Raw genomic sequence first — 24,514 nt, 5'->3', positions numbered from 1 at the left:
GTAAATAGGCGGGTACCTCATATTTAATTCAGTCATTGCCAGTGTGCGTGCTGTTTTTGTTCTCGGTCCCTGACTTCTCAGCGAAGAGCGACACGCATTTTGTCAACTGAAAATAAAGACAAAACATACAGCGCCCCAGTGTATCTACTGAGAGAGAAGACATTTGTAACCGAATTATCCAAATAAATTCCCCTACGACACCAATCAGAGAGGGGCGTTTAGTATTTGTGTTTTCTTTCTTTCTTTTTCTTTTGAAAAACCAAAATGAAAACCAAATTTATCAACGGGGTTTCTTCTCCCTCTATGTCGCTGGGTCTGCTGGTGACCGAGAACGCCTTGCAGGTTCAGCCCGACGCCCAGGAGGATTGTAAGGAGCTGGTCTGCCCCGATCAGCCCGACCTGGACACCCAACGCAAAGCTTATCTGTGGTGCAGAGAGTTCCTTCATGGAGCCTGGAAAAGCCTTGATGAAGACGATTTCCATATCACCATCATAAGGTACAATGTGTTCATTTTCTTGTTTGATGGACATTGGTTGATTGAAGCTAATGTATTAAGGATGTTATATTTCATGTACCCTCTTGTTTCAAAAAGCCTTAAATATTGAGTATTTGTATCGTTTTGAACACTTCAGTTTCAAAATGTGAACCAGACCCGCTCTCCCTTTAAACTGGACAGACTTAAGTAATGATGTCATCCTCACACAAATCATGGAACTGCATAGACCTAAACAGCGAACAGTGGAACAAGGGCACTGATGAGACGACATGGCTATTTTACTGGGGTATCAGTTGTTAAATAAAGTAGTTCTTACTTAATATTTCTAAATTCATTTCCAGCGTTTCCAGGGTAGCTATTAATTCATATTCCACAGACCAACATCTATCAACAAAAACTGGATTTTTCCTTAAAATTCGGTATTTTCTGACATTTAGGGACTGTTAAAGATGATGATTTTATTGTAAAAACGATGTCATAACAGCAAATGATGTTAAGGAACAATGGCTTGCAGGCATTAGCTGAGCTAGTTAAGATTTGATTGAGTAAGTTCTAATATGTAGCTGTTACATTGAAGCCATACCAGATTTACAGTATTATCCTCAGTAACTTCTTTGAAACCATATGTAAAATTGAGAAAGATAAGGGAGTCTGAACTTACAGTAAATTGTTAATGAGAATAATAACAAAATAGAAGTCCCTTTGTGTTATAATGAATCATGTTGACTGACTGTTTGTCCTCCAGGGGTGGTCTGAGCAACAAGCTGTTTCTGTGCAGCCTCTCTGACAGTCTGGACACTGTTGGGGACGAGCCAAGGAGCGTCCTCCTGCGCCTCTATGGAGCCATCCTGCAGGTGGGAGCCACATCTGATCACTTGTCTCTGACAAACAGCTAAACTCTGTTCTACTGTACAAACAGAATTAGTCAAACTCTTCACAAGAATGTCTTGTATCTGAAAAATGAGTTTCTCTCAGTACTATGTCGTTACTACACTGTAATTAATGAAGTTAAGCTGCTTTTGATGTAGATACTGTAGGTGCTGCTGAGTGGAACAGACAAATAACAACAGAAATGTAAAAATCATACCCTGTTTGTCTTTAGACTAAAACTATAAGAATGTCTTGTCAGCCTTTAGCACAGTGATGATGTGTAATTGGGGTCACAGGTTACTTTACTGCTTGAGATGATAACAACAGAAAGCAGACAAACAAACAAGATTATATATACAGCTGTGTGGTATGACAGTGCCACCACCACAGGTTGTTCTTGTGTGTGTGTGTGTGTGTGTGTGTGTGTGTGTGTGCATCTGTAGCATCTTTGCATATGCTTATGTTAGTGTATGCATGTGCAGTTATGCCTTCATGCGCACGCGTGTGTGTGTGTATGTATGTGTGTGAGTGTGCGTGTTAGCCATTGTTGTACGGTGATGTACCCCCATGGCTGTACATGCATGTGTTCTTTGCCGTAGGCTTCCCAATGGAGCGTGCCTTGGGCACTCTTGTTCCCAGGTGAACCCCACCAAAAAACACGGTACAGTATGAGATCTCTGAAATCTCAGCCTAATACAAAGATGTAACACACACTTACATAGCTCAAACCCGGCTGCCAACACTGGGAAGATACAGAATGGAGGGAAAACAAAGTGCTGAAAGACCTCTCCTGTCTGTCTCTTTTCTTTTCTGAATCCCTGCTTTTTGTTTCCTTGTCATTAAGAAGTCAGCTGAATTTTTGAACTAGCAGACAAACAGAGGAGCTGGAGGATGAATCTGCATATTTACAGCTCGCTCAGCTGAAAAGATACAACAGAAACAAGGAAAGTTATAAGCCTATGTGCAATCTTGCAGCTCCATGGTGGTTGCAGTTAACACAGAGAGATAGCTGTATCTCCTACAGTGACGTGGCTGGTCTGTCCAGAGTTCATGATCTCAGCTTCCTCTAGGGCAGACACATTCTGCAGTATTGCTAAGTGCAACAGAACTACTCTAAAGATAACAATTCAGTCACCATCACACCCGCTGCAGATTGATTTAACCTGCAGGTGTTGAGTGACAAGAGGTCGAGGACTTAACAACATTTGGACAAGATTCCTGAAAACGCCACATAATAATTGATTGAAGTCTTTATTTGGTTCTTTTTCACTAAACAAAAAACAAAGTGAAAAGACAAAAACTAAAATTTTACATTTCCAGTAACAAACCGAAGGGGTGTAGGCTGAAGCTAAAGCTTTTTAACACCTACCTTTCTCACTTTATATGGACATAAATATCACTAAATCAGGTTAATGACAACAACTGGCACAGATTATTAATATGATTATTAATATAACATTTCTGCTGTTTCTAGTATTGTCACATTAGTTTTAACTTTCCATAATATATTTCACAATTAATTTATTCTTATAAAGTTTTTTGAATACAACATGTTTTAACATTTTCAGAGCAATCATTCCACAGTTTCACACCGTTTCTCCTGCTGGCATTTCACTCAGTTTATATAGCACCAAATCACAACATATATTATCTCAAGGTACTTCATTGTGTAAAGTACCTTGAGATAAGCATTTGACGACAGTGGAGAAGAAAAACTCTCTTTTAAATGATTTCAGCATTTGAGGCGTTGTTTCTAACACATGCTGTTTGTTCCAGCTTGCTCTGATAAATAAAAGACAAAGTCAAAACACAGATGCAGCAGTCTGGGCTGGTCACTTTCTTGCTTTCTGAGCCTTTAAATTTGTCATTTTGCAAATTATTCATTTCATATGTGCATTTAATACTGGCCTGATGAGACCTGCATTAAGTATTAACTAAAGTCAGGGTAATTGCTAATAGGCATATAAGCTGTTAGCTTTTATTGCTTGGGATGTCTGACAGAGCAAAAGCGCTGTGTCCTTCACCAAGGCAACTGCCGCCATCTCCGTCATGACAGAGCCGTCTCTCAGGAATTAGTGATGTCCCATCAGAAAGCTAATATGATTACGGAACTCAGATGTCATTGTCAGAGTGCACAGGTACTAATGATTAAACAAACCCTAACTGCACTGGAGCCAGTGTTTCTCAGTAATGAAGATATGTGAATAGCATGTCGGAAAATGAGAAGATACACCAAATGAACAAATCCAACAGCAGGCTTTTGGTAATAGAGAATAGTTTTATCTCTTCTACTCAGAGGTAACCTCTTCTTTTTTACTGTTTTTGGCTTCTGTTTCTGCTTTCTCTTTCTGGCTGTTGTGTTAAGCAGGTAGTCAGGGGAACACTGTGATTAGTTTGAAAAATCCTCTGCACTGTCATGTCCAAAAAACTTGGTGTGTCTTGAGCTCATACTGTACTGTATGCACTGCGGGCATGGCTAGATTTTGATGTCTGGCACTCATGGGCAGCTTCATGTGTATTCATGGATAGTTCTCTCCTTTTTCTTTTGTTGATAGATGTCCTGTAATAAAGGGGATTCCCAACAATCAAACAAAGAAAATCACTTCCAAGTAAGTAACCAATGATGGTGAGACCAGTATCTTTGCAGAGTGTCACCCAGTGTCCATTCAGTCACCATGTCATTCACCATCTCACTGTTCAGCCTCCTGATGTCTGAAAACATTCTTTTGCTTCCCTAAAGTCTCCTCTTACTGAACTCTCTTGTTGAGACGGGGTTTCATTCTAACCAGCCAGAGTTTTCTGATCTCCACAGGCAACAGTTGTTTCAGGGGAATCGCAGAGTGGGCTGAACCTCTGTAACCCCTTGGGTTTCTGATTTTTGATGTAACACCTGTGCCCCCCCCAACCCTGACCGCATGACTGTGTTGGACGATTCTACAGTCACAGATTTCAGTCAGCAGAGGCAGCTTATACATCAAACAAACCTGATTAAAAGACTATTATTGTGGTAAAATGAGCTCATCTGGTTTGAATTCAACAGCAAAGTTCAACTGAGGATATTCTATCTGGAACACAAGACTGCATGCACCAAGTCAGACATTATTAGATACAGCTTTTAAAAGGACCTTGAACAACATTACTGCAGTACGTTCAGAGAGCTACTGCTGGCAGCCTGAGGCATTGCCAAGCCTTATACCCACCCACATGACCTAGAAGTTCCCTCACTCTGCATCATGTCATGTGATTACGACCCTTGAACCTCACATTATGAGGCTGATGTCATTGAGGTAAGATCCATCAGTACAACAGAACTATGTCATACTGACTAGAGCCCAACTGATGCATATATCAGCTGATTTAACAGAAAAAAATAACATAAGATTTTTTGATAAATATCCCTCACATTTAGTTACTGAAGTGTCCCATATATGCACTGAGCAGGACATTGTGCAGTGGACAAATAAACTTACATGACAATGATTTTATCCAGTTTATCTCTTTACTAGTACTCTTTTATTTCTGTAGAAAAAGCATAGATAAAACTCAACACTTCATGCAGATGTTTCACATTAAAAGCCTTCCAGGTGCTCAAAGGTTGTTATCCCTGCTGTTTTGTAGACTTTTAGGTTGAAACATCTGCAGGACATGCTGAGTTTTAGTGCCAGTAACTTAGTGCTAAAAGGCAGTATTAAAACAGTGTATCTGTAAATACATGGCAGTAGAGTGGTGAGTATAACATAGCTATATTAAATTAGTGCTGTGGAAGAGTACATTATATAAAGGATAGTACAACAAGTTGTACTTTCCATGATTGCAATGGATGATGTGGGGGGTAAAAAAAACACTTAACATATAGACACACAACACATATGTCATAAGTCGTAGGTGTCTAGTTAAACCATCTGATAGTGGTCATGGTATAAACTGAAGTGTACTTTTAATTCCACCCACTCTCATTATTAGCCCCATTCTTTGTTTCTTTGCACCTGTTGTCAAGTCAGCTGGGATTGGTACCTGCAGTATAGATAATGAATGAATGTTTCTTTATGTTGTATTTCTGTTTAAAAATATATTGGTCAATATATCGTTATCAGGTATTTTGAACTCAGATATAGTAACCCAATGATGAGATCAGCCTCAAGAATTCAGTACCAGCTTGACTGATAATAGTTTTGAGATTACATGCATGTGATGATATATTACCTATGTCTGTTATATTACCTATTTTACCAAGTATATTATCTACCTATGTGCAGTAAGTGTCCTTATCACTGTCCTTTAACACTGTTGTACACAGATACCTGGAACAAAGGTGTAACACTGGCTCTGTTTATTTCAGATGGATTTGACCGGTCTGTTTTAATACTCTGTCCCCTTATGGGATTACTGACATACATAACAGAAGTATTGCGGTTAAAGAGTCAGCTGTCGGCAGCTCACGGTACTCCTGCTGCAACACTCCAAGGCCAGTCACTAAATATCTCAGAGCAGAGGATAAGCACTGATATGGGAGCATATCTGAACATTAAGGTTTAAATGTAATCAAAACAGAACAGAACCTGATCCCAGAGACTACATCAGCTGTCAGAGTGAATGTAATAGGGGTTGAAATGACAGAGAGAGTGGGACCTCCTATTCATTCAAAAAGGATTTTCAGTTTACTGCAGGAAGTTTCTGGATCCTGCCCAAAAAGAAGAAAATAGTGGAAATTCCTCTGTCTGAACCATGGATGTATTATGTGAACTGCATACTGGACACAAAGATGGAGCCCAGTCACTTGAATAAATAGAATAGAATAGACTCTTTATTGTGATTGTATAAAACAACAAAACTTCAGATGCTCTCCAATAGGTGCTTTCAAATGCTTGTTGAAAATTAACTTTTGAACAAGTGGAAGTCTCGTCTGGGAGAGTGAGCCAAATCAAACAGGCCGATAATACAAACATGAACATTTAAAATAGGTCAGAGGAAATGACAGAGGGGTTGATCGAGGGCTGCTGGGCTGGCAAATGTAGGTTAGAGCAACCCAACTGAAGCTCTGAACATACAGAAATCCATATGCAGGCTGGATGCTGTGGATTTGAGTCAGTATGACAATGATAGCTGAGATGATGTACTGAAATACTTGAGAGAAGTGATACATCTCATAAACCAACGCCGCAGCAGTTTGAATCTTTGCTGTGCTCTAGGCTGCCAGCTGGCCCATTGTCTGGCTGTATGTGTGTCAAGATGATTATGGTAATGTGGATAATTCACGTTGGAGATTTTAAACTGGTTGTGATCAGCAGTCTGCAGATAAGGCATTACATAACCATTGGGAGTATTCAGTGAGCAAACACCCTGGGAAAGAAGCAGAATGTGCTGCACACTGTTCAGGAGATAGATGTTTCACTCGTTCAGGATGCATTTCTAGATTGTTCACTGTGTCCTTGAATCAGTGACATAATGCAAATGGTAACATTTTGCAGATGGGGCGATAGGCTTGTGGAGTATGGAATTGATCAGGTTAAGATCTGCTGAAAAAACTACTTGTATGCCAATGTTATAATTCCCAATATTCTTATACTGACCTAGTGGGAAAATTTTAAAGATTCTGTCCTTAATTAGCCATATATAATCAAATATGAAAGTGCAGATTTTTGCAGATGACAGAGCTCAGTTCTTGAAAATAATAGAAAATAACATCATTTTTTTTCTTTCTTACCATTCATTGCATACTCATTTTTTAATTGAGTAATTAATTTCCTATTAAATAAGAAAATAATTTGCAGATTAATGATTTAATGATTTTTACAGATGACTTACCAACAGGGATACAGGTCAACTGGTTGACAACAGTTTATGATGTCATGGATCTTACCATCCATTTCTAGCAAGTTGTCCCCTTCGAAAAGAGATTCATGAGATGCTGCCTAAAATTTCTTGTTGACCACTCTCCAGCAACAGACATCAGTGCCCAGAGTTAAGTTTTGAGCTTCTCTGTCGATGCCTCAGTACTGTTTTGTTTTGAGAAATATGTATACAGCATGGTTCAAAACTGTGTAACAACTAGGAGGTCACAAAGTGGCCAGTATTGTTTTCGTTGAGCTAGCTTCCTGCTGGATGGTCAGTATGAAACACATTCCCTGGCTTGTAGCCAAAGACCGGCACTCAGATCCAAATCTGTGTCTCTGCAGCAATTTATTTGAAGGCTCTTCACTCAGGGTTAAAATGTTATACTGCTTTTTACAGCAACCATTTAGGGATACATTTATGTGCAGCACACTGTAGTATGATTAAGAAAACCTAACATCCTAATGACAGTGGGGAAATGACATCCTGGAAGCAAGTGTATGTAGCTTTGGTCTAAATATTTGTTTTAACAGCATTCATTTATTTTCAGCAGACAGAATCTCTTACCATGACAGAGTGCAGTCAATTAAGAAATGATTAAAAATGGGTCAAACACCGCATAAAGCATTTGTGATGATGACATGGTGAAGACTTCTTGTTCATGGATTAACATTACATGACATCATCTGAATTAACTCAGATTATTCATATTACAGAGGCACTCTAACCACGTCCACACTGGACTCATTTTGTGCCACATTCCCACAATACATTAAAGTTAGCTCAGCAGAGACGTTTTCTTTGGGCCCGAAAGGTTCATCACTACCACATCAAGCAATTAAAATGATTGTTTACAGAATAGTTACATTTAGGGTAGGTGGAGCTGATCAAGAACTCTAGATGTAGTTTATTCTTAACTTTCTGCTCTCTTTACCAGTGCTTAGCTAAAAAAAACAAAAAAAAAAAACAGTGAACCTATTTGTGTCTTCATGTCAAGTCACAGTCTGAGATATACTAGTAGAAATATAGCTTTCCTAATCTGAGTTTCAGTGTCCCAGAGAATAAAAAAGCCTGCTCACTTTGTCTGGTTTCTGTTAATTAGTCAGTCATCCTTCTCTTCTGCTAATGACCTCCTGTCTATCTGATGAGAAGCCCGGTTTTCTGTCTTCTCCGCACACACAAAAGAGTGAGGCAGAATCAAGTCGGCAAGAAGTCAGCTCACAGTTTTAGTCTTTCAGGCTCCAGGACACATGTTTGTGTTGGCTAGAGAGATTCCCCAGTTAACCTTGAGCCCCTGTTGGGCTCCAGACTACATGTCTTGGTGTGTGAATTTTGTGTGTCTTTAAGATAAAGGGAGAAAGACAAGGCTGTCCTCTCTGCTTCAGCAATTTCAACAATGACCGGTACATACAGTGTGCCAACTCTTCCTGGAAGCTTTAATCTACCTCTTATGTTCTCTTCACCACTGACAGTTGAACTCAAATAACCCTAACCACAGCATTTTCTCCTCTTTCGAAGTCTTCCATCCTTCTCCTTCTCATCACCCCAGGATTTCCACTTAAGCTCCTTTCAGACACACACGGGTCTGTAGATCTTCCATATCTCTTGACAGTTGCCCTTTTTCAAATTCTGCTTCAGTCTTTTGGAGACCCATGCTCAAAAATCTAAAATTCGTTACTTTAACAGAAACCAGGCACTGTTACAGATTTAGTGTCTGAAAGGGGCTAACAGGAGAATTGTGTCATTCCTAACTCTCGATCCAAACATCACTCTAACTTTGATGTTTCCAGACTCGGTGACCAGAGGAAGCACTTTCTCATTTCTCATTCTGCTCTTATTGCATTTTACAGCACTGATGGGTGGGTACTGGTGGTGTAGACTGCTTACAAACTAAATTCTGAGCCGTTTAGTTTCTTTCTGTTGTATTTTTTCAGGGTGCCGAGGCCATGGTGCTGGAGAGTGTGATGTTTGCGATCCTGGCCGAGAGGGAGTTGGGCCCTAAACTCTATGGTATTTTTCCTCAGGGTCGACTGGAGCAGTACGTCCCTGTAAGTCAACTATTTGTTCATATGCACAGGTTTTTGTATGTTGTTGACTTGTATAACTGAATGATAATTTTCAACACTGTGGCCAAAATAACAAGAACACCCTATGCACACAAAATACTAAATACTAAAATACTGATTACTAAAAATCATGATTACAAATAAAATAAACACTTACAATATTCTGTTGACAGAGCCGTAAACTGGACACCTGTGAGTTAAGTGACCCCAGCATCTCATCAGAGGTTGCAGAGAAAATGGCTAAGTTTCATGGAATGAGAATGCCCTTCAATAAGGAACCGAAGTGGCTGTTTGGAACCATGGACAAGTAAGTCAACTAAGGCTTGTCCTGCACTGCCCTGCCTTATGTTCTATACTGTCTCACCTTCAAGTACATTGGGAAGCCCATTCTGTCTGTGTCATGGATTCTACCTATTCACTATATAATTAACTGAGCAGCTTCGAAAAAGGTCTTCAGTCAAGTTTTTTTATCCCAAGATATCATGTTACACCACTGATTAGTTATCGACGAGAATGAGGTGATAATTGGCTTATCATAATGCACCTCCGTCTGAATTACTTTCAAGTTTATTTGTTAGTTAACATGGTTTACATTGTGCAATGTTTGTCAGTGAGTGGTGGTAAAAGTTCATTGTCCTGGTCCACTTTTCTTTGAACATACTTAAGAACTGGTTTATCACTTCCCAGATTACGTAATACAAACACTGCTCATTTGTATTGCCACATGACTAATTTGGTAAATTTCCATGTCAGAAAAGAATGAGGATTCCAAAACATGATATGTAGCATTGGTTTATCTGGAATTTTACTCAAATTTATTGTTGATTTTTTTTTTCAGCTGAAGATCATAAGATGAAAGTAGGACTCGACATAATCTGGGCTGTGTAATATTATGTCTAGTAAAACTGTTTTAACTGTTTAATAAAGGTGGAATTGATTTTTTTAGAGAAGCCCAATCCTTGTAGCCACAGCAAAATCTGCTCAGGAATTGGTATGTGGGTGGGTTAAATTCCTCAGCTGATCAGCTAGAGTCCTCTATCTCCATATACTGTTTTGGCCTTGAAATTTGGTAGGTCAACAGCAAGTGGACCCAGACCCAGAGGGATTATCATTTTATGACTGAAAAGATTAGTTTTTATTTGAGAAGGAAAGTAACTGACAAAATAGTTCTTCAAAAATAGGAGCTCTTGAGAAAAAGAGAGCAGATCAGAATAACCTTTCTGTCCCTCCAATTCACTGGATAAACCATACATCTTTTGTGTGCTTTCTGTTTCCTACACACACACACACACACACACACACACACACACACACACACACATTGTTTGCACACGCACACTGTTGAAAGAGTGTCTACTGCAACAGCTAGCTCAAGCGCGACTACTACTATTCCCACTTTTTGTTTGCCATCTACTTGTATTTTTAATATTAAGGCTATTTCTGGTGCTAATACTACAGTTACTACGTTATTGTCACTACTGCTACTACTATTATTATTATATAAACTGTTATTATTTGTAAAACTAATATTTGGTTCAAATAAACATTGTTATTTTTACAATCACAAATGAATACATAATTGTTCTAAATAATTTATTGTTATTGTATTTGTAGAAGAATGAATGAACATCCACACACAAATATCTTGTCTTTAGTCCCAGTGAGGTCATCATCACTTCTGACTCTCATTCACTGATTGTAAAGATGAGTCAGGTTGACATTAAATGTAATTTGAGAACACTCACACTGTTCCTCATCATATATGAGATACAATGTCTTTGAGAGAAAGGCAGAGTCACTGTATGTGTGTGTAATGCTCTCACCAGGTACCTGAGCCAAGTGATGAGGCTGAATTTTACCAGAGAATCCCAGCTGCATCGCTTTAACCGTCTGCTCAGCTACAACCTGCCACAGGAAATGGATCTGCTCAAGTATGGACCTGCACAGACACACACACACACATTCTCACTCACTCACACAATCCCCTGTTCTGCAACAGAATGTACAAAATGTGTAGGTCCCTTGAGGGTGTATACCTCAGAAAAATCTCAGATTACCCACTGCGTATGACCTTTTAAGAGACCAGCATTTGTTGTCTCTGTAGAACTTTTGCAGAGTTTCTACCTGGAAATACCTGCTCTGAGATTATTTGAGATTAAGGTTTTAAATAGCTTTATCATAAATTGAAGCAGAGATTAATATTAATATTGACCACAGTGGTCAGTTTACAGTAGGAAGATGCACAAAGATCTCCTTAAACTCTGCTGATTACTGATCCTTTGATTTTTGACCTTTCTGTGTATGTTCAGGTCTCTGCTGGAGTCCACCCACTCTCCTGTAGTGTTTTGCCACAATGACTGTCAAGAAGGTAAAACATGTAGACATCAGTGGCCCCTTTATGCTATACCTTTGCTTTTCTCTTTCATTAAAAAATGTGTGTACTGCTTTCAGGGAACATCCTGCTGCTGAAGGACCGCCAGACCTCAGATAAACAGAAGCTGATGCTCATTGACTTTGAGTACAGCAGCTACAACTACAGGTAAGTTGGCAGCTGTGGTAAATTTCAAGAGGAGCAAATTTTTCACAAAGGATAAGTAGTGTGATATATTTCCATTGTTAACAAATCCCATGAAACCTACAACCTAATTTATTCAACCTAGCCTGCTAAATGGCGAGGTTGGGTTGTATCTTGGATTATAGCAGTGAAGTGGCATAAAGTAAAAGTGTCAGCATGAAATAACAAGAATACATTACGAAATAATATTATATATATATAGCAAGAGGAAAAAGAATGCAGCCTGCCTTGTAACTGTGTTCCATTAGCAGTTATAATTCATGGCCACCTCCCTCTGTTGAAATATTCACTGCAGCTGTTATGTAACCAGAATTTGGCAGGCCAATGGGGAGGCACAGGATGGAGGAAAAGGAAAGGCCTTAAGTAGGCCTGTCATTGTCACTAATGGATATGGTGCGGTGGATTTCCTGTAATGACATGCATAAAGGACTGGGAATAGACTCATTAACAGAATGGAGTGGAATACTGTGATTGCACATCTGAAGAAAAATGTATTTTCTGCACCTTTGAATGACATCAAATGTGTTAGGATGTGTGAATTCTTGAATGGCGCATTTATGGGGAACTGCTTAGATCACACTGGCCTCAGCTCACAGTGGATCTCGGACAAAAGTCTCTCTCTTTCTCTTTCTGTCTCCCACACATTCCCACTCCCTTGCAACTCCCCTCAGCATGGCCCCTTTAAGACTTCTCATATGCTGCAGAGCGACCATGTGACCTTCTAAACACAAATGAGTGACTGCACACACAGACCAAACACGTGAGCACATGTGCCAACATATATGGACAGGAACAACACGCCCACAAACAGACACACATAGTATGGATTTCTTTCTTTTTTTTGTCATTAACATGACATTAGTTAGAAGTGGAAACTGAAGGGAATGAGTCCAGGTCATAGACTTTATCCTACCTGCAGTGTGGAAATAAACATGCAAGTGTAAATTTAAGGCAGTGTCCGTGTGTTCTGGAAAGTCTCAAATAAAGGCCTTTATTTACCAGAATAGAAACAAAGCTTGTGTTAAAGACAGATGTGTGTGCCACTCATTGTAATGAATATATTTCATCATATCTTTAGTCAATAGGGCAGCATGGTAGTGCAGTGGTTAACACTGTTGTCTCACAGCAAGAAGATTCTGGGTTTGAACCCTGTTTAACTTGTAACTTACCCAGAGGTGTCAATGTGAGTATGAATGGCTGTTGTCTCTATATGTCAGCGCTGCGATAGACTGGCGATCTGTCCAAATAGACTGCCTCTCACCCAGTGTCAGCTGGGATTGGTCCCAGCTCTCCCATGACCCTTAAAGGATAAGCGGTATAGATAATGGATGGATATTTTTAGCCACACTAGCGGGATAGCAATATAATAGCAATATTACCAGGTTGGACAGTCCACCACTTTGGTCCAACCAATCACTGTGGTCTAGACTGAAATGTTTCAACACCTGTCAGAGTGATTGCCATCAGACTTGGAACAGATCAGAAAATCAGCCTACTGTCTACATTGATAGGTGAACTAATGACATTTCCATCAGTGGCATCCATGCTTAACTAAAATGGTGACTATGACCAAAAATTACATCTGGTGAACATCAGTGTGTTAATATTTTCATTGTGAGCATGATAAGCAATGCTGACATTAGCACATTTAGCTCAAAGCACCACTGTGTCTATGTACAGTCTCAAACTTGCAGGCATGGTTGTGAACGGTAGGTCTACACAGAAAGCATTTCAGCCGTGTTTTTCAGATCATTTCTCACTTGCATATGATGGAACACATACGCTCCTATTTCAATCAGTCCAGGTGTACACAGGCTATAGAATTGCGCTTGTGTAAGACAATTTTTCTCTCTTTTACGCACGTAACTACAGTGACTGCTTAATAACATCCCTGCATTGTCATGAAAACAATACAATTCAAAATTACACAACACACACATTGAGTTATGTAACACAAAACCGTGATAGACATCATGAGATGTCAAGCAGTCAGTACTGATTCATGTAAAGGCATCATAGGTCATTGTCTCTAATTGTTTTTCTGTCTCTCTCCCTCTGTTAACGTTACAGGGGATTTGATATTGGCAACCATTTCTGTGAATGGATGTATGACTACAACTGTGATGAGTTTCCTTTCTTCAAAGTCAATCCTCAGACCTACCCTTCAAAGGCCCAGCAGGTGTGTATGATATCTTAATACATACGTAAGATTTATTTGGTTTTACTTATGGACCAGCTGACTGGTTTGAACTTATGTCTCTATGCAGCTCCACTTCATTGAACGCTACCTGCGTGAGTCTGACAGAGGGTTTGACAATCTGAGTGAAGAGGACCAAACGAAACAGAAGCAGGAACTGTATATAGAAGTTAACAGGTGAGCTCAGATATAGGACACGGTATATGTTGACATGACATTCTCAATACGAGTTAAGACAATAGAAAGGTAAAACAAGTACAAAACAAAGTGTTTGTATATTTTTGAATGTAGATTTGCCCTGGCATCCCACTTCTTTTGGGGTTTGTGGTCTATCATCCAGGCCCGGCTCTCCACCATCAAGTTCGGATACCTGGTGAGTAAAATTTTTGTTACTTTTTGTGAGTATGTGTTTGTGTGAAAACATATGCAATATTGTCCAGGAGAGTGATGCAGTGTCAATATTTACTGTGTTAAGAACATGTCAGAGCAGGTCAGGTCAGACTGCCATGTGAGTCTGACAGAATAGCAGACAGACATCACAGACAGGATGGTCGTCTCAGCTGTCAGAGCATTCTGTGTGACACAGTTCAGACCCCTTCACTTTTTGCACACATTGTGTTATAGATTTAATGTTAAATACATAAAATTACCACTTTGCCAAGTTTAAAAATCACAAAACAAGCACATTAAAAAAAGGGATAAAAACCATGACAAAACACCAGTTCACTGTCTGTGTTATACCTACTATAAATTATCTATTGGCTGGGACTTTTATTTCCCTGAGGCCTTTGCTTTAAAAAAGGCATATATTAGAGTCAGAGATTTTTATAATTTCCACAATTTAAAAAAATATGTGTGTAGATTTATGTACGAATCCTCCTTGAACTTCTGCCATTGAAATTTGTTGTTGTGTGTTTGCCATTAACACATACGCAACAATTCCTCAATGTTTAAAACTCAGTCTAGGATAATCTATATTTTCATAGCATTTAAATTTTGTCAGATGAATCAGATTTGGCTGTTCAATACAATAAACTTCAGTCTTTCAATCATATATACAAAGTTGGCATATGTCATTGCTTCTTATGAAATCAGACTGCACCACAGAGTGTCTCTCCTGCCGGGCTGCTGACAGTGTTGTCAAGCCTGTATTAACTCACCATAACACCAGTCATTCCCCTTTAGCTGTACACATTACTGCAACAGGCATGCAGCTGTAGGCAGGTAGGCAGAGTTTATCTGACACTAGAGTATGGGAGTGGCCAACAGACACAAGTGGCACTGTTCTGCCTCACACTGTCTGGTGTTATTCAGCCCTTCATTTCCATCCTGTCTCTATTTCCATCACATCCACACTGTTGCTCCTGTATTGCTCTAAGCTGTCAACGTACACTTTGTGAGTCGTACCAGGGTCTCCTCTGACTTTACCATTTGACATGGAAATTAGTAGTATGGAAATGTACATTACTAAATTTACCATGTGAATTACTACAGGGAATTTCATTCCCCTAAATGTTTTATTTAAGAATTTTATGTTAGTCAGAATTGCACTTGTGCATATATATTAATGTATACTGGACTTTGTTGTAGGAGTATGCCCTGGCCAGATTTGATGCCTACTTCCAACAGAAGAAGATCTGGGCTGTCTAATGGAGAGAGATGATTGGATGGATTGACAACATGTTCAGCCAAACAGCAGAAGGAGGACATACAGGTTGATGAAGATTCACACTTTACTCCCACTCGCTGCCTTGAGAGGATTTGCTGGCTACTGTTGGTGTTTTGTTTACCAAAGCCAAAACTTGATCATGCGGCTAGGATGCTTAAAGTGTGCCCCACAATCCATTGTGGCTCAAAGTTTACACTCCCTGAGAGCCAAAAAAAGAAAAAAACATTGACTTGTACTAACCTAGATCACTGGTCAGAACTACTCTCAGCTTCTGTCTCGTTTGAAAGATATCATTAACGCAGGGGTTTGAGCAGGATGTGGATTTAATTGACACTTCAGTGTGCCAGTAACCTGGCCCTACCTGTTACTGATTTTCTGGCTGGAGGAATCATTACTAGTTCAGCAGGCCAGGCTGATGTCTACGTTTCCAGATAGTACACACTTGTTTGTTTGATTTATGTTTGAGTTTTGTTGTATTTCCAGCTGGTTAAACTCCACTAAATCAAAATCAAAGACATCAAACTTCAGGTATTTCCATCACAATTAGGTCTGGTTCTGTGTGGCTTCCTTAGTAGTAATGCCATTAAAATGATCAACTGTGACTCAACCTGTTATTTTTTTGCTAACAGACGTTTGTTGGATGTATGCTTTTATAATGGAATGGGACAAGTATATCCACACCTCTGTATGGCTTAAAGAGGAAATTGTTGCTAAGCTCTCTAGGAAACTAGGAAGCTCAAAATTATATTTTATCACTACATTGAGGAAAACCTCATGATAATAGTTCCTTTTTGTGGTAATAGATTATTTGGTGACATCACTGTTTTTTAACGCAAATGTCTCCTGCCAGCTTGCCTCATCATCAGACCCATAATCCAGAAAGCAGTGACATATAGCACAGCTGCAGATCATTTATTAATATAAGTTATAGCTTAACAGCTGTATGGATACTAAGATAAAGGGGAATTTAGTAAAGTGCAGCTTTTACTGTAAGTAAGTGGTGTCAATTACATTGTCAAACCCAAACTGTTAAGAGATATGAGTAAAAACTGTGACTATTTCTACCTCACCCCATCAAGTCATTATAAGTGCACCAAACATTCAAGAACTACAGAACACTATTATACAAAGATACACGTATTCTTCATCTGCTGCTAACACAAGCTTCACTTTGCCTTCAAATGAGACCTTGATATATGGACTTTCAGTTTATTTTCTTTGTTTGGCACTTCTCACATGTGGTGAAAAACAGGTTTTCCTTTTAGGATTCCACTTTACACTGTAATTGACACCAGGGACCATGAGCTACAGCAGCTTCTCAGCTTGCCACCATAATAGCAGTCTGTCAAACATTACAGCAAATGCTTTTCCATAATAGAAATCAACTGTCACACATTTCCCATGTTGGAGGGTCGTATTGACGATGTTGATGAACAAAAAGACTAAAGCTCCGAAATTGCTCCCTGTATACTGATTGATATTTACTGTTCATGACATGCATACTACTTTCTGCAAAGCAATCCTTATGCATTGCTCCATATTTTCTAGATGTGAAAACTACTGTGCATCTCTTCAGCTGTCAGTGATGACACAAAATGATTTCACGAGTAAACGATTGAGTGTCCAACATATAGGAAGTTGTGAACAAGTGAGCAAGGGGGTGATTTCAAACATAGCCTAAAATTGACATTTCACTCCCGTGCCTTCCGCCTCTCAATATACGCACTTTACAATGGAAACAGAGCAAAGTCATCACTCAAAATTATGTCTTTTTTTTTAAACTTGGGGAACGCTGGTGGCTCACCTGGTTAGATGCGTACTATTATAGTTGAATCCTTAAAACAGCTCTCTCACCTGCCTTTCCTGTCTCTCCATTATCTCCACTATCTCTGCTATTGCTGTCTAAGTAAAGGTGGAAAGTGCTGGAAAAAAAAAACAATAAAAAACATGGGTCCTAGATATCAGAAAATGATGGACAAGCAGGCTTGTTATTTCTTACCAGAGATCATTGATTTTGCAGATGGTAATGACTGCTGTCACTGGCAGTTTTTATCAGCAGTGGTTAGCTAGCTAATTAGCTAGGTAATGTTCGCACCATAAGTTTGTTAAACATGTTGTCTCCACCTGACTTGTTAATGTTTTTAGCTAACTCTGTTTAATGTGAGAACCCTGTAAAAAGAGTTTTAAATGTGCACTTGATGGCTACATACATGATATGCTAAAAGACTGAGGCTAAAAGCTCCCAATATGTGAAAAAATGGCATACACTTTTCAGTGCCTTTCAAACACTTGTTCTTGTGTTGTGCTTGTGGTTTTGAAAAAGACTAAAAACAAATAACATTCTCCAAAGTCTTAAAATGTTGAGTATTTCTCCTGCTACAACTTCATGCACAACATGTGAAAAATCCAAAGCTTAACAGGCCTGCTAAGCCTAGTTGCAGTTGCCAAACCATGATTGGATAATAGCTGTTTGGGGTAGGGTCACAGCAAAAGCCAATTCAAAAAGTCAGTGTCTCCATGACCAAGGATATTGCTGAACACTTGCTCTGTGTAATATTTCACAAAACCATATTGAAACACCTTATTTTACTGTTGTTCACCATAGTCAAACTGTTGTGAAAAGATACATGAAAAGCTGCACCTGAAAAACACTGCAATACGCCATGTGACTGCACTGCTACAAATGAAAGCTGTATAACCACTGCAAAGGCTGGCATACATATCTGTATTCATTTCAGTTTAATTGTAGCAGATTTATAGGGATATCAGGGTATGCTCCCTGTTGACTTGGGAGTCACTCTGTTTTAGCATGAAAGCTAACAAAATAAATATGTGACTCTTGTGAAGTGTACAGTAGGCTTTACCTCATATTGAGAATGGCTATACAGTTTCCAGTGGACACAGAACCAAGGGAACTGAGCTGGATCATGACACTAAACTGAACCACCCAGAAGTGTTTGAATGTCTACTGTGGCACTTTTGAATCGGAGGACTGCAAAAAGTATTAAAAAAAACAAACAACAACAACAACAAAAAATGCTCTATGTATCTTGAGTATTTCAATGTTTAAACATTTAGAGGGTTGCAGAACTATGGCTTTTACGTTGCTGAAATGTTAGTTTTATTCTACATCCAAATGTATTTTCTTACAAATTTCTTTTGGAATATGGCAAATGTATAGTCTTATCTTTATTTTGAGATACTTATACTGTATGATACAGCTGTTAAAATTCTTGTTGAAAGTGTTACTGGTACAGCCTTCATGAGGCAATAATCTCTACTTTAGTTTTAGTAGTTTTTTTAAGTACGATTCAGTGATCCTTTCTTCTACATAACCTGAATTAGTAGTTTTCTTATTCAGAAGTTGTCTTTTATTTTGAAAATTATTTGCCCTGACCTTTAATTGTGTGCTATTTCTGTCTCAATATTGTTGTCCTTTTTCTTCACATTTTTGAAAATATTTGTTATATAAAATTGAACACCTTTATCTGTAGTTACAGTACATTCCATACTTGCTACTTAATTTTCTGTATTGCATACACTTCAAACCAAACTCCAGACTAAATTTTTAAATTACAATAAAATTTGAATTTGTCCCCAGGGAACAAACACACTCACTTCTCTTTAAACTTTTAATGCAAAGTATGTAATATTAATGTAATGTAATATTCACTAATATAATGTAATATTAAAAATAATCCAAATATAAACTTGAGAATGTACATGTTGTAATACACATGTGATATGCTTATTTTTTGCAGATTCTGCTCTGTGATGGCAACCTTAAGTACACTATCATGTGACTCACAGTGATAACCTTTGCTATTTATGCAGCTTTACTGAATGCATACAGTAGGTACTCATAAAAACCTACTTTTTAATTAAAAATGTTTCAGATTAATTGCATAGAAATGACCTTGGCTGTATATTTATTTTTCTGCACAAATAAAAATTAAAGAGGAAGAAATTTACCAGTGGTTTCTTTTGTTTGGACATTTCCATACTTCATGGATCGATACATAAAAACTCCATTTCGTCAAGCTCTTACACAGCGCAGACGTTAATTACCTATTGTTTAGGCTTCACTTGACAACTCTGGTAACCATAAGTGGCAGAGAGTTTTTAGTTATGCCAGCAGTCTGGCTCTGGACATGGCATTAATCTGTTGAGCCAGCGTTTTGGTCCAATATAAATATCTCAACAGCTGGATGGATTGTCATGAGATTTTCGTAGACATTTTCCTCAGAGGATGAAGCATTCAGGCGTTGTCAGCCCCCTGAGTTTTCACATAGAGCCATCAACAATATTTTTACTTGTCCATCAAAATAATCTTACCAGATGGAGTAGTGCCACATTTTGGACGCAACACTCATTCTTCCCAGAGGATGGATTTGTAATAACTTTGGTGATGCCTAGACCAGTGTGTTTTAACCCTAAAAAAGCTATAATCTACTTTTCAAGGACTGAGGTCCCCAGACGAGGATAATCTTCCTGTTTAATTGTAGCTGAGAGTTTGCATTAAGGACAGCAGTGACATACACAGCAGGGCAGTCAATGCAGATTTACACAAATATACGTGGAATGCTCACAAAAAAAAACAAAAAACAAAACAAACAAACAAACAAAAAAACAACAACTTTGGCCCTGGTATGGATTAAACAGAAAAAGGATTTTTTACCCTTTGACAGAGCCAGCTTTTCCCCATGTTTCCATGTTTCTAAGCTAAGCTAAGCAGCTGCTAGCTGTAGCTTTATATTTACTGGCAGATATGGGAATGGTATCAATCTTCTCATCTAACTTGACAAGAAAGTGAATTTAAGTAAGCTACTGCTAAAACACTACCTATGACAACTTAATAAGCTAGTTATATAGTGGTGACTATTTGTCTGTCAGCTTGGTTCAATGTGTTTTTTTTTTTTTTTTTATGTTTGTGACACAACAAAATCGATCACTAATGATGCTACAACATTAAAACTGCTACCACATTCCCGGTCTACATAGACACATTCCAGTGTAAAGCACTCCTTGGTTTTCACTGGACCAATGGCTGTGAAATGAAAAACTTTTTTTGTAAAATGTGTGGAGAGATGAAGTTGCGGTAGTAAACTCCCTTTCTAAAGATTCTTGACACTGAGAGATAGAAGTAGAGAGAAATGAAGGGCAAAGAAGAAGTAAAGGTGATAGGTAAAAGGCGAAGGAGTGTTGTAACTGCTTGTGTGTGTTTATGGTTGTGTTTGATATGGAAAGGAATGCAGACTCACAGCAAGCAGAGACTGGGGGAAGGGACAGAGGTCACTGCTGACTGCCCTGGAGGCTGGAATTGTTCCTTTCTTTCTTTCTTTCTTTCTTTCTTTCTTTCTTTCTTTCTGTGTATAGTATGAACACCTTTGTTAGCAAACCCATATGAGAGACATAAGTGGGCAATGGTTGTGTTGTGAACCACACAAGGACAGTTGTATGATACTGGTTGAATTTGCATTGGATTTGACCTCCTGAAGAATAACCATGAAATCCTTGACTGATGATACAGATCATTGTTTGAAAAAGTTAAACATCTTGTAAACCAAAAAGGAAGAGTTTCACACACAGTTATACTGAGGCCTTGGTGTCCAGTGCTGACACAGAGACAGACTGGGTGGCAAGAATGCAGTGTAGAGGAATGTTAACAGAGAGACAAAGAGTAGTGGGAGGCTAAAGGGTTGGTATGGTCAGCTGGGGCTGTTGCCCAGGCAAGTTGCTTGTTTACATCTATGTGACTTGCCTGCAGTTGTGTTTTTGGTAAATAATATACAGACTGTGAGGGAAAAACTTACTTTGTGTGTTTTTGTGTTTTTCACAGCAAGCAGAATTCCACCACATGGATCCACAAATATACACACAGGCACAGCATTCAGACAGGTTTATCAGAACAGGAGAAGAGAGAAAGGTCAACTAGAGTGTGCACAGTGCACTCAGGTAGGCTGTAGGAAAACAGCTCTTTGAAAATGGATATCTTGTTAAAACATGTTGGGGTTGTGTCAATTATGCTGATGGACTCCAGTTATTTGTGTATGTAAAGACTTAAAACTGTGACAACTTTCAATTCTTACAATTTCATGGCAACATACTGATGCACTCAGGCAATTAAATACAATTTTGCATTTTTATATCTTCACATATTGTTTCTGCCCAGTATCTGGTGCATCATTCTTCTGAAAAAAGAATGGTGCAATATAAATTTTACACTGTAAATAGCCATGCCAAAAGCAGCAGAGGTTATGGTCTACTGTGCAGTTTTGCACTTCAAATGAACTTGCTTTAACCAAGCTCATGTGCATATTTTTGTCATTTTGCTATCACAGTAACACAGGTTTTCACCAGTTTGTGGGTCACTGTGGTTCACGAGACCTTGGCTTATCCATCCATCCATCCATTATCTATATTGCTTATCCCAGCTGTCACTGGGTGAGAGGTGGGGTACACCCTGAACAGTTCAGAACCTGGATTAGTGAAATGAAATGCTTATTTTAGAATGAGTCGTTTGTTTTTATTTATCAAAGAATTGTGTGAAAGAAAATACATCTTCTGTCATACCTTGTTAGCCCTTGAATCTTGGAAAGCCCAGGGGCATTGGATTGCTGAGGGAAGATGCATCACAAGGGATCAAGGCATCAAAAAATCTTTTTCTGTTTGGTCCTGCTCAACAACAAACCTCTGAATGAGACTGCCATCTGAAAGGTTTTCACATTTCAAAAACAAGAGATGGCCAGCATTCAGAGTTATAACTCTGAGTGTGCCTGATGCTTTCATGCAAGGTCTGCATCACACATGATAGTGTTGTCCTTTGTTGTATTGGCTCCTAAGTTCATCAGACCTAAGATACAAAACAGATAGGACTAAAAGAAACCTATTTCAATAACCTCTTACGGAGATATTACATATGTTATTTGCAATACGTAATATACAATATTTGCTGTGTGTTTACTACAGTAACCATGATTTCTGAAAAGAGCATTTGTGTGTGTTAGCCTTCCTTATTATTTTGTTATTTTGTTTTTCAGTGTTTATTTTGCTTATTGTTAATAATGGACAAAATGTATTGTGCACTCTTGTATCCCTTGTTATTAAACCTTGTTTTGTTGTCACTACACTGTTGTCAATATGCAGATACTTTTCAAGAGAGTACATGCTGTTTCTATAGCAACATGTGGGAACAGAGGTCACTTCCTGATAACTTCTTCCTGCTTTTACAAGTAAAGTAGTCCACATTGACCTGTTGTCCCTCAAGCACATGACGCTATGTGCAGTCCTGGGCCCTCCCTCTTTCCTATGGCTGTTGGTGTCTCATTCTCCTGGAGATTCAGCCTCACCTATTGTTTTTCTCCCCCTGATGATATGCTCTACTGATGTCTCTGTCTCTGTCTGTGTGTGTGGTTTCCTTGTTTCTTCTCCCTTCTGCCTCTTGTGTGCATAATGTAGTCTGCTATCTATCCAGGTCTCCATAGTGGAGTTCAGGTCCTATCTGTCTGGTGCCACCTGGGAGTTGTCCAACATACTCCTGGATACATATCTCATATAACAGTACATAGTTCATATAACAAAATAAATACAGAAACAGTTTTTATCCTGTAAATCCAAGTTGCAATGTTTCTGTATTCTCTTCCAGATGGAGAGAGGTTAAACATGTGGTGGCTCAGGTTATGATACTGTGAGCCCACCACAGCCATCATGATTTGTAGATAGAGCCCAGGTCCAGTAGATGGGTCCCAATCATATGCTACGGTACAAATCCCAAGTAGTTTTTGGGTAGACCAATTCTTTTTAGTATTTTGATTGGATGCTGGACTTTCTTTATCATGACAAAGGTGTTTATGGTCCAACTGGACTCCTCTGTAATGCACATCCATGAAAACTGAAAATCTCGTCTCCATTTATGAGGAGCAGGGCATGTTCTGTCTGTTTTACTTTTCTTTAGTCAGTGATCACTTTGTTGTTTTTTATACAGAGTGACAGGTTGTGATTACTGCACCATGTATACAGTCTTCTTTGTATAGTGTTCATCATTCTTTGTATCAGCCCAATCACTGCAGTGACATCTGCCAACTTTATAATGGAATTGGAGAGGTAAGCAGGGACACAGTCCTGCGCGAAGAAGGTGTAGAGGAATGGCCTCAGAACACAATCCTGCTGTCCTCCTGTATTCAGGGTCAGAGTGCATGAGGTGTAGGAAGTGTAGTATTGTGTATAGTATGATCAGCTTATCAGGAAGTATAGTATTAAAGGCTGAGCTACAGTTGATGAAGAGCATCCTAGCACAGCTGTCAGGTTGTTTCAGGTAATCCAGAGCTGAATGGAGAGCAGTGGAAATACCATCGTCACAGGAATGGAGCTTTTAATGTGAGACAAAATCAGCCTCTCCAGGCATTTGGCTGCTATGGATTGGAGTGCCACTAGCCTGTAATCATTAGCACAATTAACAACAGACTGTTTGGGGATAGGTAGAACAGTTAATGATTTAAAGCATGCAGCATGGACAACGGTAGAGGACAAGGAGAGGTTACAGATGTCAGTGAGAGCCTGAGTCAGCTGATCAGCACTGTCACTCAAGACATGTCCCAGTACACCATCTGTCCAGCTGCATTGCCTGAGCTGCTAGTACGCAGGGAACGTCTCACCTCATGTGGGCTAAATGTCAGTGGTGTCCTCTCTTCCACTGGCAGGGCATGCACCCCTGTCTGACTGTTGCTGTTCATCTCTTTGGCTAGAACTGTTTACAGGGTGGGGGGTCTTCTTCTTGTAGTTTGTGACCATTTGCATTGTATTGCATAT

The 24,514-nt window shown here is 39.1% G+C and overlaps 1 protein-coding gene across 2 annotated transcripts; it reads left to right on the top strand.

The window, feature by feature from the left end:
- The first annotated feature begins 28 nt into the window (after window positions 1–28).
- Window positions 29–19,677, top strand: chka (choline kinase alpha). Of its 2 annotated transcripts, none has more exons than XM_018704124.2 (12): window positions 29–497; window positions 1,243–1,351; window positions 3,923–3,976; window positions 9,134–9,247; window positions 9,439–9,572; window positions 11,092–11,196; window positions 11,575–11,633; window positions 11,717–11,804; window positions 13,911–14,019; window positions 14,108–14,214; window positions 14,329–14,410; window positions 15,628–19,677. In XM_018704124.2, exons 1-12 carry the CDS (start codon window positions 265–267, stop codon window positions 15,685–15,687), a joined length of 1,254 nt encoding a protein of 417 aa, XP_018559640.1. In that variant the 5' UTR covers window positions 29–264; the 3' UTR covers window positions 15,688–19,677. The 2 variants fall into 2 exon arrangements, with proteins under 2 accessions (XP_018559640.1, XP_018559641.1); XM_018704125.2 differs by lacking the exon at window positions 29–497 and adding an exon at window positions 549–783.
- Window positions 19,678–24,514: the final 4,837 nt, after the last annotated feature.

This window comes from Lates calcarifer, linkage group LG10, assembly GCF_001640805.2.
Source record: "Lates calcarifer isolate ASB-BC8 linkage group LG10, TLL_Latcal_v3, whole genome shotgun sequence".
Classification (NCBI taxonomy): Eukaryota; Metazoa; Chordata; class Actinopteri; family Centropomidae; genus Lates; species Lates calcarifer.
Note: the sequence above shows the minus strand (reverse complement) of the source record. Positions and strands in the feature narration are given on the sequence as shown.